The sequence below is a fragment of the Coregonus clupeaformis genome, chromosome 36, assembly GCF_020615455.1.
Source record: "Coregonus clupeaformis isolate EN_2021a chromosome 36, ASM2061545v1, whole genome shotgun sequence".
Classification (NCBI taxonomy): domain Eukaryota; kingdom Metazoa; phylum Chordata; class Actinopteri; order Salmoniformes; family Salmonidae; genus Coregonus; species Coregonus clupeaformis.
Window position 1 is genome coordinate 18,132,815 of NC_059227.1, and position 12,139 is coordinate 18,144,953.

The window sequence follows — 12,139 nt, forward strand, 5'->3', positions numbered from 1 at the left end:
TCACTGTGTGCACACCTGCATAGCCATGCTGTTGTGGTGGTGGTCTTCCGTGGGGCCGGGAGGACCCCTGTCGTCAGCATATAACTGTCCTGGGGCCGGGCCCATCCGGTCCGTAGACTTGGAGGCTGGGATGGTGAAGTACTCCCTGGGGTAGGTCTGAGTGGGGATGGGGTAGGCCTCCGGATGGGGTGGAGAGGGCTCGTCCTATAGACAAGGAAAAGGGGACTATTATTAGACCATACATTACGGTTGGCTAGGAGATCAAGACAATTCTTCTTCTGGTCGTATAGAGAAGGAATTATGTTAGTTTAAACCATACATTAAGGTCGGATAACAGACGCCTGCTAAACTAGACAATTGTTCTTGTGGTCATGGATTTCTGGAATCAGTGTTATTAACGGTAGATGGCGGTGGGGTCCTGTGGTCAGGGAAACCATTGTTTGTTGACAGGATAAGCTTGTTGGTGAGGCAGCACATGAACACAGCACAACAGCTGGGTAGCTAATCAGTGGTTAGAGAGCTGATTATGATTTATTAGAGGGGAACATGAAAAACAAGAGAAAGCTTTTTTCAATAAAGCTGCTTTCGGTTATTACCATCAATAATGACTCATAAGACTCCTGATTATAGTTTTGATTTTGAGTGCTGAGAAGAACGGATTAAAAACAGGAAATACTGCAATACTGTATGGCCTCTGTATGATGGCGTTCAGCCCTGTCATACTCTGACCTGTCCAGTGGTGTGACTGGTAATGTCTTGGTGTGGTCTCATAACTCAGACAGAGTAAACCTTCTCCTCAGAGAGACATGCTACGGAGACATTCCTCTGGCTGCTGCTGTTGCGGTGTTTACTCACATCAACACACAGGTTGCCTGTGGAGACAGAGGTGATCTTGGTCCCAGGTCCTCCTGGGTAGACGGCCTTCCCTCCTGGGCTCTGGCTCTGGTCTGGAGGAGGAAAACACCATGGAGTCAGAGCTGAGCAGAGGCACACTCAGTGGTCACACACACTCTACCCCAGTGAGCACCGTTCACCATCTCTTGCTATGGGGTTTGGAGGCTTTTGTTCTAGCCCAGCACTAAAAAAAACTGCTAATCAAGACACACTGCCACAACTCCCCAGGAACAGGGTTGGGTACCCCTGCCCTACCCCTCCTGACATGTACAGTATGTCACAAATGGCCATTTAAACCTCCCTCTGTATCACACAGGGGTGCTGTATGGGTTCAATATACTCACTGGCCACGTTGGGGCTGGAGCGGTGGTCGGCCCGGTTCTTCAGTAGCCTCTCCTCCCCGCTCATCTTCTTTGGTTCTGGGTAGGCCTGCCAGTCATCCTGGGGGCTCTCTGGAGAGCCGTTCTGGACCGAGTTGTTGTACAGTTCAAAGCCTTCGCTCTTTGGTCTCAGTTTACCATTCTTGTCACGCCCTCCTTGCGACGCTGAAAGGAAGGGAGAGAGAGATGAAGGATTAATGAGCCAACCACAGCAGACAGTTAATGTACAATGGACATCCTTAACTATCTGCAGTCATGTTCTCAGCACAAACACTACCAGCCAGCCAACGCCCCATAAACTACAACTGTCTCTCTAATACCACAGAAGTCTATTAGGCTGGATGTTGAAAACATAACAACGCAGACATTGGCTTCTGACATTTCAATGGAATCTGAAGCCCTAATGCCAACAGCTAAGTTTAATTGTGTGTGACTCGGAGAGACTGAGAAAGTGCCAGAGCCCGTCACAAACCCTGATTATCTACTTAGTCACACTAGTGTGCTGTGTGGTGACACTCTGCCTTCCTCTGACTCTAGACCATGACTGGGGACAAGAAGGGATATTGTCTGCATCTGAAATGGCACGCTATGGGCCTAGGTTAACAGTAGTACACTATATAGGGAATACGGTGATATTTCAGACACCCCCATTGCCCTAGCAGAGCAGACCCTTACCTCTGGGCATCATAGGAGAAGGCTGGTTGAGGAGCGTGGCCAGGCCGTGGTAGATAGCTCCCTGTTTGGCCACCTCCAGTGTTACCACAGAGCCTGTCCTCGTCATCAACTCTGCAGCCCTGAGAAGAGAACATGGGACTCAATCAGATATATTCACGGGATTCAATCAGAATAGATTGGACTGGAGAGATGATTGAATGCAACAGAACCAAACAAATATGCCAAAGTTATTGTTTTTCATCGTGGCAGTACCAAGTACAGACGTTTTGGCAGACGAGGAGTTCACATAACTTGATCAGGAATGGCTTTAAACATTCCCCATATGCAATAGCATTTAGAGATTCATTTCCCAACAGTTTCAGACTGTCTGTTTGGTGCTCAAGGCCTTGTGGTTTATCACTGGCAAACACACACACACACACAATAACTTCTCAAAGCAACCAACAAATCCAAGATTTGGAACAGATTCTGTCAGTTTAAGAGCAGATATTAAAGTGTAATGAGCCATATGCTTTTAATTCAACATGGCTATTAGATTTTTAAAGTTTAAATCAACTCCTTGTCCCTGTTTTTCACTTTGCACTGAGTTTCAACTGTTTTGGCATTTGGAAACCAAAGGAACATGGACAAAAAGGTTGAGGGTGTTTGAAAGGGCATAAAGGATTAATCTGTGAGAGGCGTGAACCAAGGATAACACGCATTGTGCAGGTCATTGTAAGTCAGTGCACTGTAGATAAGTCTCTGCTCGTTCGACGTGATTGAGACAATTTACTTCCATGGTGTGACTGGCTGCTATTGAAACAGCTCTTTGTATCAACTTGGCCTTGATGTTCTCCATCTTGGGTTCTCTTCAGTGCGTCATAAGGAGAACAGCAGGACGTTACGTGTCTTGCTTCACTCCTAAACCCAGTCTGTACACAAAGGCCAATTAGTGTTTTGTTGGGGAGTGACCCGGAGCGAGGCGGGTCAGGGAAGTTTCTGAGGCATTACCTCTCCTGGGAGAGGCCCACCAGGCTGCGGCCGTCCACACTAAGCAGCTGGTCCCCTGCAGCCAGACGCCCGTCCTACACACACACACACACACACACACGGACAAGTACACAAGCACATGAACACGCACACGCACACATTCAGAGAAAGAGGGTGAGGGAAGAAGAGACAGAGGTTGTATAATAGCAGCAGTGCACACATTGAAAGTCATTGTTGTGAGTCACTCTAGATTTTTGATTTGATTAGATTTATTAGGATTCCCATTAGCCGACGCCTATGGAGACAGCTAGTCTTACTGGGGTCCAACATATAATGAAAAAGACATTACAGACAAAACACTTTACAATGTACATACTAGATTAGGTCATTCTGAATACAGGATATAGTCGTCATGATCTAAAACCCTCACCATGTCAGCCGCGCCTCCCTTCACAACGGACTTGATGTAGATCCCGAGCTTGTCCTGCCCAGCACCCTAGAGGAAGACAGAGGGGAACATTCACTCTACAGGCCAAGGAGACACAGACAGAACACTTGGACATATAAAGGTCTGGCTGGAACACTTGGCCCCAGAGTTCTATTGTGACACATTCGACTGTGGAGCGGCTGCTGAACACCTGGCCTACTGGACTGGAGAAACATTGTTAACAGTAACACATAGACCATTTAGTGTTAATATAGCACACTTCATCAATAAACTCACACAGCTACTGTAGCACTGTCTGGAGGCCTCTGTCTGCAGTGAACTGCCAGCTAAATTAAACTATTCATCTGGAGTCTAAAGACCCTGAGCAGGACAATTTAGATGAAATTGGCACTGTTGACAGAAGTATCAACAAAACAAATATGGTGTTAATAATGATGCTACATGAGACGAGGCCAAAGGAGGATTGACATGATACGTGCCATCTGCTGTTTTGACTAGCCACATCAACCAGTTTAGGTTCCCTTTAAGCATCACATTTGAAAGCCAGAAAACCCTATAATGAGTGGCTCCCCCTATCCCTCTGCCCTAACTAAAACTCCAAGGCCTCAAATCACCATACCAGTTAATACCGCTTAAATCATTTCACAAACAATTCAAATACAATCCTAGAGTAGTGTGGAAGAACCCCTGAGCGTCAGTGTTTTTTAAAGAGTGGACTAAAAATGTCCTTTTGATGAAAAAGCATTTTCCTGTGGCTGAGCTCTCCAAAGGTAGCAGAGGGTCCTGCCCAATATGGCCTGGCCAGAGCCAGCTGTAATATTTGGGGAAGATCAGGTAGAGATCACATTGAGCTGCCTGGGACAGTACTTGTCTTGTTCGGTTTAATATAATTTAATCTCAAAATAACACGAGAGAACAGTTCACATGGAACTTTGGCCCAATAATACCAGACGATTCTAAAAAGAGCTTTCACCTGTACAAACATGATAGGCTAGATAGTAGATACAGGCTTTACTCCTACTTTGTAACTCCAGAATTCCACTGAACAATTGTTCCTTAGCCCATTCAAGAATGACAACTCCACATCATGGTTGCCTGAAGTAACCCATATAACAGGATCAAATGAGCTTGACTGAGAGAACTTGGCCTCCAGTCACTATGAGTGTTACTGAGAACAAACTGTTAGTCTCTGAAGTTAAACATGAACTCCTTCATGAATTCAAGGGAACTAGTACAGCTTCAGTTAAAGCAATGAAACTGCTCTACACTGGCACCTGCATCTATATGTAGGCAGTCCTGACTCTTCTGATGAGCCACCAGTACAGTACCAAACCTTCAAAAACATGTTATTGTGAGAACGTGTGTTGAGACGCAAACGGAGAGAGAAAACAGAACAGGTGTTTTCCTCTAGCCAAACCAGAGCATCTTGGAACGGAGGAATGTGATAGGCCAGAGAGACAGCAGCCAGACGAGAGGGAGATCACAGCACAGCCCTCCTCCTCCATTGTCAACAACACATTCCTCTGTAAGGTGCAGCAGATAGACACCACCACACAGCATAGCCTGCCTGGTGGTCCTTCTCCTCCACAGCACCAGTTCAACACCTCTCCTATTCAAGTGTAGTGACTCACAATAAGAACCTGTATTTACAGTATCAACATTCCAGTCTGAGCACTAATACCTCTTTACGCTGGGCCACGAGTCTTTGGAAGCGACATAAAAGGATGTGTGTGGGGCTCTGGTGACCCCTAACAGAGAGATCAGCAGGGGGTTTGTGGGTAGAGACGAACTCCAGCTGGAGGTGCTAATAATATACATGTCAAACACGAGAACCGGGATTGGATGGCTTTACCAGTAAAAGCCACCCATGTGTGGGCCCATTGCCCGTCTCACGCGAGGGCTGCCGTGGATGCGACACACTGTTGTTTTAAGGCTAGTGTGTGGTGGTCGGCTGAGAGAGTCTGGTGCTCGACACTAAAGCTACGGGAGAGGTTTGGACGGTCGCCTGCTGACTTTCTGAACATCTGTTTATTCCTCAAAGCGTTTGATGGGCGTTGTGAAGACCTGCCAAAACAACCACTGAAATATAAACCGACAAGGAGTCGACTCCCACACTCCTTATATGTGATGCTTTATGCCAACGCAAACAATGTGAAGAGAGAGGATCTGAAGACGAGAGAGAGAGAGAGAGATAAGAGAGAGAGAATATGTGGGTATGGGAGCCCAGAGTAGGGTTCAGCCACAGAATCCACCTGAGAAAGCCTAGCTATTTACTCCACAATAGACCCTCAGCACCTCCTCTCCACCATGATGTCCAATTTCACTTTATATCTATTGCATCATACAATTGTTCTAATCTAGCACAACTACCACCACAGAGCATCAGATAAACAAGAATGAGGCAAGAAGATGAAAACCACCAGACCTAAACCCCTTGAATAGAGGGAAGAGTCAACTAAACCAGCAGCAGCAGATACACTGAAGACATCAATATATTCAGTCTGGCACTGTTGTGGTAGTCGCTAATCTGGCGTTTGTCTTATGACCAGTGCTGTCACTTGGAGCTGTGTGACAGACTCCTCTTAGAGGGGCGTCACCTAAGCCCAGAGGGGGACATTCCAGAGGGCCACCCGTCCTCCCTGGGGGACACAATGGTCCCCATCACAGAGGAGGGAACAGGAAGAAAAGGTGTCCCCTTACACGCATGAGGACCACTGGCCCTCTGCCAGGCTGATACAGATTCATGTTTATTGTCCTACAAGAGGGAAATCTTATCACAGCTCACATTTGGCTGGGGACAGGATACTGGGCTTAGTGAGAAAACCAGGGGGTTCATCTATACTGCCACGGGGAAGAAACAAACCTGAGAATGTGTGTGTGTGTGTGTGTGTGTGTGTGTGTGTGTGTGTGAGAGATGCAATGCCACTTGGGTTGTTGTGACAGACACTACAACGTCATTAGGTCACCAAAAACCAAAATGGTACTTATGCTCTTTCAGGTGTCCAATCTAAAGCCATAACTAGGTGCTACCTGATCTCTCCAAAACATGTCAGAGCTTCAGTTACCACAGAAACATGTAGACTAGCAGAGTAATGTTCTAGATGAAGGCCTTTACATCAACGAGTGATGTGATGGGAGGGAAATAGGAGCTCTAACCCACAGACAGAGGGAGGCGGTTTCCATGTGAGGCAGTAGACACAGACAGGCACAGCAGGAGGCTTCCTGTACCCTGCCTCGGCCTGTCAGCCCAACACACACACACCAAGTTCATAGGCTCAGAGTTAGGGCAGCATGAAACACAGAAGGTCTATAAAGTCCATTAATAAAATTCTGCAGTGCTTTAACGAGAGCTCTAATTGCTACCGTTTTTCAGTACGACGGCTGGCTAGTGTAGCAGAATACTGGGTAGTATTCATCCCTGCCTAAAGGTGGGTTAATCCCCCATCCCTATTCATCCATGTATCCCACCTCTCTCACTAAAACGCCTTCTTCCGGACCTAAAACACATAAAGACCTAACTTGATTTATTCTAGTAAAGGAGAGGAAGTTGACACTAATGGCAGAGTTCACAGAATGAACACGTGTAGCTAGCTACAATGCTGTTTTTAATGATCACATTGTCGGATGGCGTTACATGTGTTGAGTCGCAGTCATGATGCACGCCTTGCCCGATGCCAAGAGGAGGTGTGTGTGGAGTAAGTGTGGCAAAGCCTCAAAGGAGACAATTACAGAGTCTTATACAGCTCTAACATGTCTAGTCAAGTCTCATCGCCTCAGAAAATGTGGCTCCAGAACAACACTGTCGACAGCATGTTCAGAGGGAAGATCAAGGCCCAAAAACATCTGATAGAAAAACTATCATGCATTTTATTTCTATCGAATAACAGCAAGCTGCAGTATTCCAAAGTTTTCAAACACTTTTTGGATAAAGTGCCTTTCTGTCTATTTCAATGTTACGGTTGTTTTAAACTTTTTACTCCACGATTTTACTTACTACAAGAGCTGTTTTGCGGACAGACACTGACGCCTTTATATGTGTGGACTTGCACCACTAACAACTGACCGCATCACTCTTATGTAACTGGTCAACAACACAGGGTGAGCAGGGGAAATGACCCCCTCCTTTGTAGTATGTGATCAGTTCACCAGGTGTTATGATCCGCGGCTGAGCACGTTCACACTGTGGTGGTAGGGTCCAGTAAGGACAGAGGAGACTTCACCTAGCACTGCCCAGACACACACACCTAGCACTGCCCAGACACACACACCTAGCACTGCCCAGACACACACACCTAGCACTGCCCAGACACACACACCTAGCACTGCCCAGACACACACACCTAGCACTGCCCAGACACACACACCTAGCACTGCCCAGACACACACAACTAGCACTGCCCAGACACACACACCTAGCACTGCCCAGACACATATCACATCTACTCTCACACACACACACCTCACTGTAACCTCATAGTTCTAAATTAAGTTTTACTACTTTACTTGAGAACTGTTATTGAGTTTTTCACAAACTAGCTGACCACTGAGGAGAAATTTAGATTCAGGAAGGGAGCCCACTAAAGCAGTCCAAATGGTAAAAATTGTTTTCTTCAGTCAAATGTACTTTGACACAAACAAACAGTTCTCCCGCCCTGCCCTGAGTCTTCCTGTCCAGGGAAGTGCCCTGTAAACCAGCTCTTTATAGGAAATTGGAGCCAAGGCATCAGACCCTGTCACAAAACTACTGTCTGTCCTTTCACACTGAGGCTGCATTCATACTGTGTGCATATCTCAAACCAGACTCCTAAATGACATAAAACCATACTATGATCTGCAGTTTCCTGCCTTTGGGTTTAGCACAGGAAAGAATAGTTAATCACACCAAGTCGAGTGTGGTGGACTGGAGTCCTGAGAGAGTTTACTATAAACACACACACAAATCTCTGTCTCAAGTCAATTTGTCCACAGCTCTTTGGTTTTTAAGCTGAGCTCCATACTGAGATGTGAACAGCTCCATCAATACACTCATTCATTATTCCAGGCTATGCTACACAATCTGACTGGAGACAGAAGGAGCAAGGAAATAGCAGCACAATATAATCTCACAAGATGGAGACTTATGTTTTATCTCATCTCTGTTCTTAGCTCTCTGTCTCGAGATGGAACATTCTGTCTGTGATGGCACTGAATTAAGCAAAGAGAAAGTGTCCTTGAATCTGATATCAAGTGTGTCAGACACACTGGGCCACCTCTGTGACAGAGACCGTGTGTGACTCCATATTAACACGACACAGACACACTTAGGCACCACACTAATCTGACATGTGGCTGTGGTCTAAATAATTTCAGTATGTTTCACTCTGTGAGGGTGTGTGTGTGTGTGTGTGTGTGTGTGTGTGTGTGTGTGTGTGTGTGTGGGGGGGTTTAGTGGAGACCACACAGAGCTGTGTGTCTTCGACCCTCTGTCTGGGGTGTGTGGTGGTGGTGGTTAAAGGAGGCTTTTCATGTGGTTTTCTATTAAACAGGGTCTTCAGTCTTAACAGGCAGATGGGGCTCTGGTTTAGAAGGGGGTATTCGGATATTTCCCTGGAGAGTACAACCCAGCGTGTACAATCCATCTCTCGCTCATTCCTTATCATCTGCTATTCTAGTCTTTCATTTGTTGTTTAATAACCTGCGCCTCTCTGTCTGTCAGACAGTCTGTCTAAAAGCTGCAAGGCTGTAGAGAAGGACACACACAGCACTGCTCTAATGAAGTCATAAAAACAGTAGTTCACAGAGCGGCGGGAACGAGGGACCTTTCAGGGGCTAACTCAAGCCAGATGTGCTACATACATGTCAGAGTCTGATTAGAACCACGTCCAACATGGACAGACGCACGTGCACACACAAACCATTGGACCCAATGCGCCACAGATTGAAGAGGGACAAGATGTGAGACTAGATGTGTGGTGCTCTGGATACACTGCTAACCCCATATAGAGGAGAATACCATGAGTACAGCATGTTTTAAACTCTAGTAGCTTTTCCTTACATTCCTCTAACACTATGTGGTGGTCATACATCTGTTGCCTTAAATAGACACTCACTCCCTCTGTCAGTACCTGCTCCTAATCCAGGCATGTCCAGTTAAACATGGAATGTCACAGATGTGAGCATCCTCCCCAATCCTAACTGACAGTATGAGACAATTCTATTTGGGCAAATGACAGTGCTGTCAAATTCTACTATGCGCCAGGATTCAAACTGGCAAACTGTCTCAACACGAGCATGGCTCTCATAGCTGTCAGATGATTAGATCTTTGGTTAGGGAGGCACCAAGGCCAAGTATTAAATTGCCCGTGATAATGTGTACGTCACCGTATACAACTTCACCCAAAACAACTTGTGAGTGAGAGAAGGGTCCTAGGCAGGGCAATTGGAACAGTGAACTCACTGGGCATAGAACTAAACATTCATTTGTCACAGAGGAAAAAGGGGAGTGTTTGTTAGCTGGGAACCCACAGCTGGGTTTTGCCATGTTGTTCCTAGTAACCACTGTCGTTCAGTTGAATACATACTGTAGGACCCACCCAGGAAATATAGCCTACTGTAGGCCTGTGTGTTGTATCTCTTACTGTGCCCCAGGGCAGGACTGGCAGGCAGTGAGTGACCAGTGCTACCACATTCCGAGAAGCACACACACACACGCTGTTGTAAGCTAATGCTCAGAGTCCCGTCTCTCACACAGCCAGCCAGCGAGCGAGCTAGCCAGCAGCAGGAAACACAGCCCAGCGAGCCCAGAACACATCCTCCCATTGTTACTGCTGCTACAGCTCTCTATAGGAGGGAGACCACAGGCTTTGTCCTCAACCAGTTAGCCATTGTATAGCTGCTTCTACACTACTGTTCCATCACTATTGTATCAACATCTACAAAACAAACAGACTAGCAAACAGACAAACAAACCAACTTACATAATCGTTCAAAAGCGCTGAAAGGAATGAGAACATGTCAGTTTAGTTCGAGGGCAAGTCTGTCTACCTCCAGATTGGGGAAAGATGAAAAAGAATAGCTTCCCCAGGCCTTGGGTTGTCGTCAGTGGGGGGAAATGCTGGACAATGAGCAGCAGGACTCCCCTGTGAGGTGGAGTGGAGAGAGAGGGTCAGGATATCCCCCTGTTCTTCCTCCTTTGGAACCCAACACACAGTCAGTCCCCACCAAGCACTTTAGGTGAACATCTGCAGCATAACAGCCTGAAGTAGTCTGGCCCCGTGTAGCACAGTTGGTAGAGCATGGCGCTTGCAACGCCAGGGTTGTGGGTTCGTTTCCCACGGGGGGCCAGTATGAAAAAAGTATGAAAATGTATGCACTCACTAACTGTAAGTCACTCTTGATAAGAGTGTCTGCTAAATGACTAAGATGTAAAATGTAAGTAACCACAAAACTAGGGCTGGCCTGTCAGAACAGAATCAACTAGACTAGGGGCCAAAAGTTAAGCAAATCAAGCTTGTCCCAGAGTTGAAGTTCTGGCCTGTGTGTGTGCATTGAATTGCCTTGCCTTGACAATCATTAACTCTGTGGCCTTGAGATAGCAGCAGTAGAGCAGCTGGACAGCCCAGACTGGGTCATAGCTCAGTGGGGAACCGTCCTGGGTTCCTTATATAGCAGGGTCACAGCAATATGCTCAACTGGTGTGAGCTGGAGCTTTATTTAGTCTCAGTTTCTTGCAAACAAGCATTCATACATTTTGAATGAGCAACACTGCGAAAGACAGAACTTGAACTGAAAAGAAAACTTGAGGAAAGAAAACTAAAAAGGTGTCAGATATGGAAGACCGTGTGAAGCTTACAGCAGCAGAGAACACTGAGCAAGTGGAACAGGAGCACATCCTGGAGTTCTATTTCCTGTGTCTTCCCATCCTCAACCCCCTCCTCTTCTGCTGCTGCTGTCCTGCCAAACCCTCTACACACACACACACCTCTCCGCCCAACTCACATAGATCCAGGTGTGACTAACTGTGTGGAACAGAAATGAACAGAGAGAGAGAGAGCGCCTTACCGACTCCGACTGGTCCTTCCTCCCGACCACAGAGAACCACATGGTGTAGGTAGATAGTTCCCACTCGGCTAGAACTGGCTGATGCTCAGGCTCAATTAAAAGTCCACAACGAGGGGCAGATCACAGCCCAGATGTACTGGTGAAATAACCACACATCCAGAGACCAAAACAAAACAGCTAACGAAGGAGGAGATACTAGGTGTGGCACAGTGAGAGAAGAGAGAGGTCAACACTAACTGCTACTGTAGGACCCCATATGACAAATATCAGCACCCAGCCAGAGTTGGAAATACCATTTACAGACTGGTAAGCAAACAGTCCGCCAGCGCTAGCCACTCACTACTCTGCAACAGTTTGGGTAAACCTTCAGAGCACTAACCAGCTGTGTTCTGCACTGGGCAAATTACTCATCTCGCTCTCTCTCTCATTCCTTCGCTTCTCCAGTCTGCCTCTCTGACTCGTGCCTTCCTTCTGTCTCCTGTCCTCCCCTCCCATTTTTCCCTCCCTCCCTCTGCTCTCTCTCCCCTCCTCTCTCGGTCTTTCTCCCTCACACACACACACACACCACCTCAGGTTGAAAACAGCAGTAAAAACAGAGGGTGTGGCCCTCACCTCCTCAAACCCCAAAATTGTGCTTTGAAAATAAACAGTAAAGGGAGGCCCCTCTATTCACCTCCCTCCTCTATCCACCACCTCCTCATTTTCCCTCCCCCTCCTCTATCCACCACCTCCT

The 12,139-nt window shown here is 46.9% G+C and overlaps 1 protein-coding gene across 18 annotated transcripts in view; it reads right to left on the bottom strand.

Moving 5' to 3' along the window:
* The window catches only part of afdna (afadin, adherens junction formation factor a), a 125,934-nt gene that overhangs the window by 12,328 nt on the left and 101,467 nt on the right, over positions 1-12,139 (bottom strand). For all 18 annotated transcript variants that reach the window (XM_045211292.1, XM_045211276.1, XM_045211280.1 and 15 more), the window contains 6 exons: positions 3,349-3,414; positions 2,940-3,013; positions 1,950-2,068; positions 1,239-1,439; positions 856-947; positions 16-204 (listed from right to left, as the gene is read on the bottom strand). In XM_045211292.1, the coding sequence (XP_045067227.1) occupies positions 16-204; positions 856-947; positions 1,239-1,439; positions 1,950-2,068; positions 2,940-3,013; positions 3,349-3,414 (741 nt within the window). The remainder of the gene's footprint in view (positions 1-15; positions 205-855; positions 948-1,238; positions 1,440-1,949; positions 2,069-2,939; positions 3,014-3,348; positions 3,415-12,139) is intronic.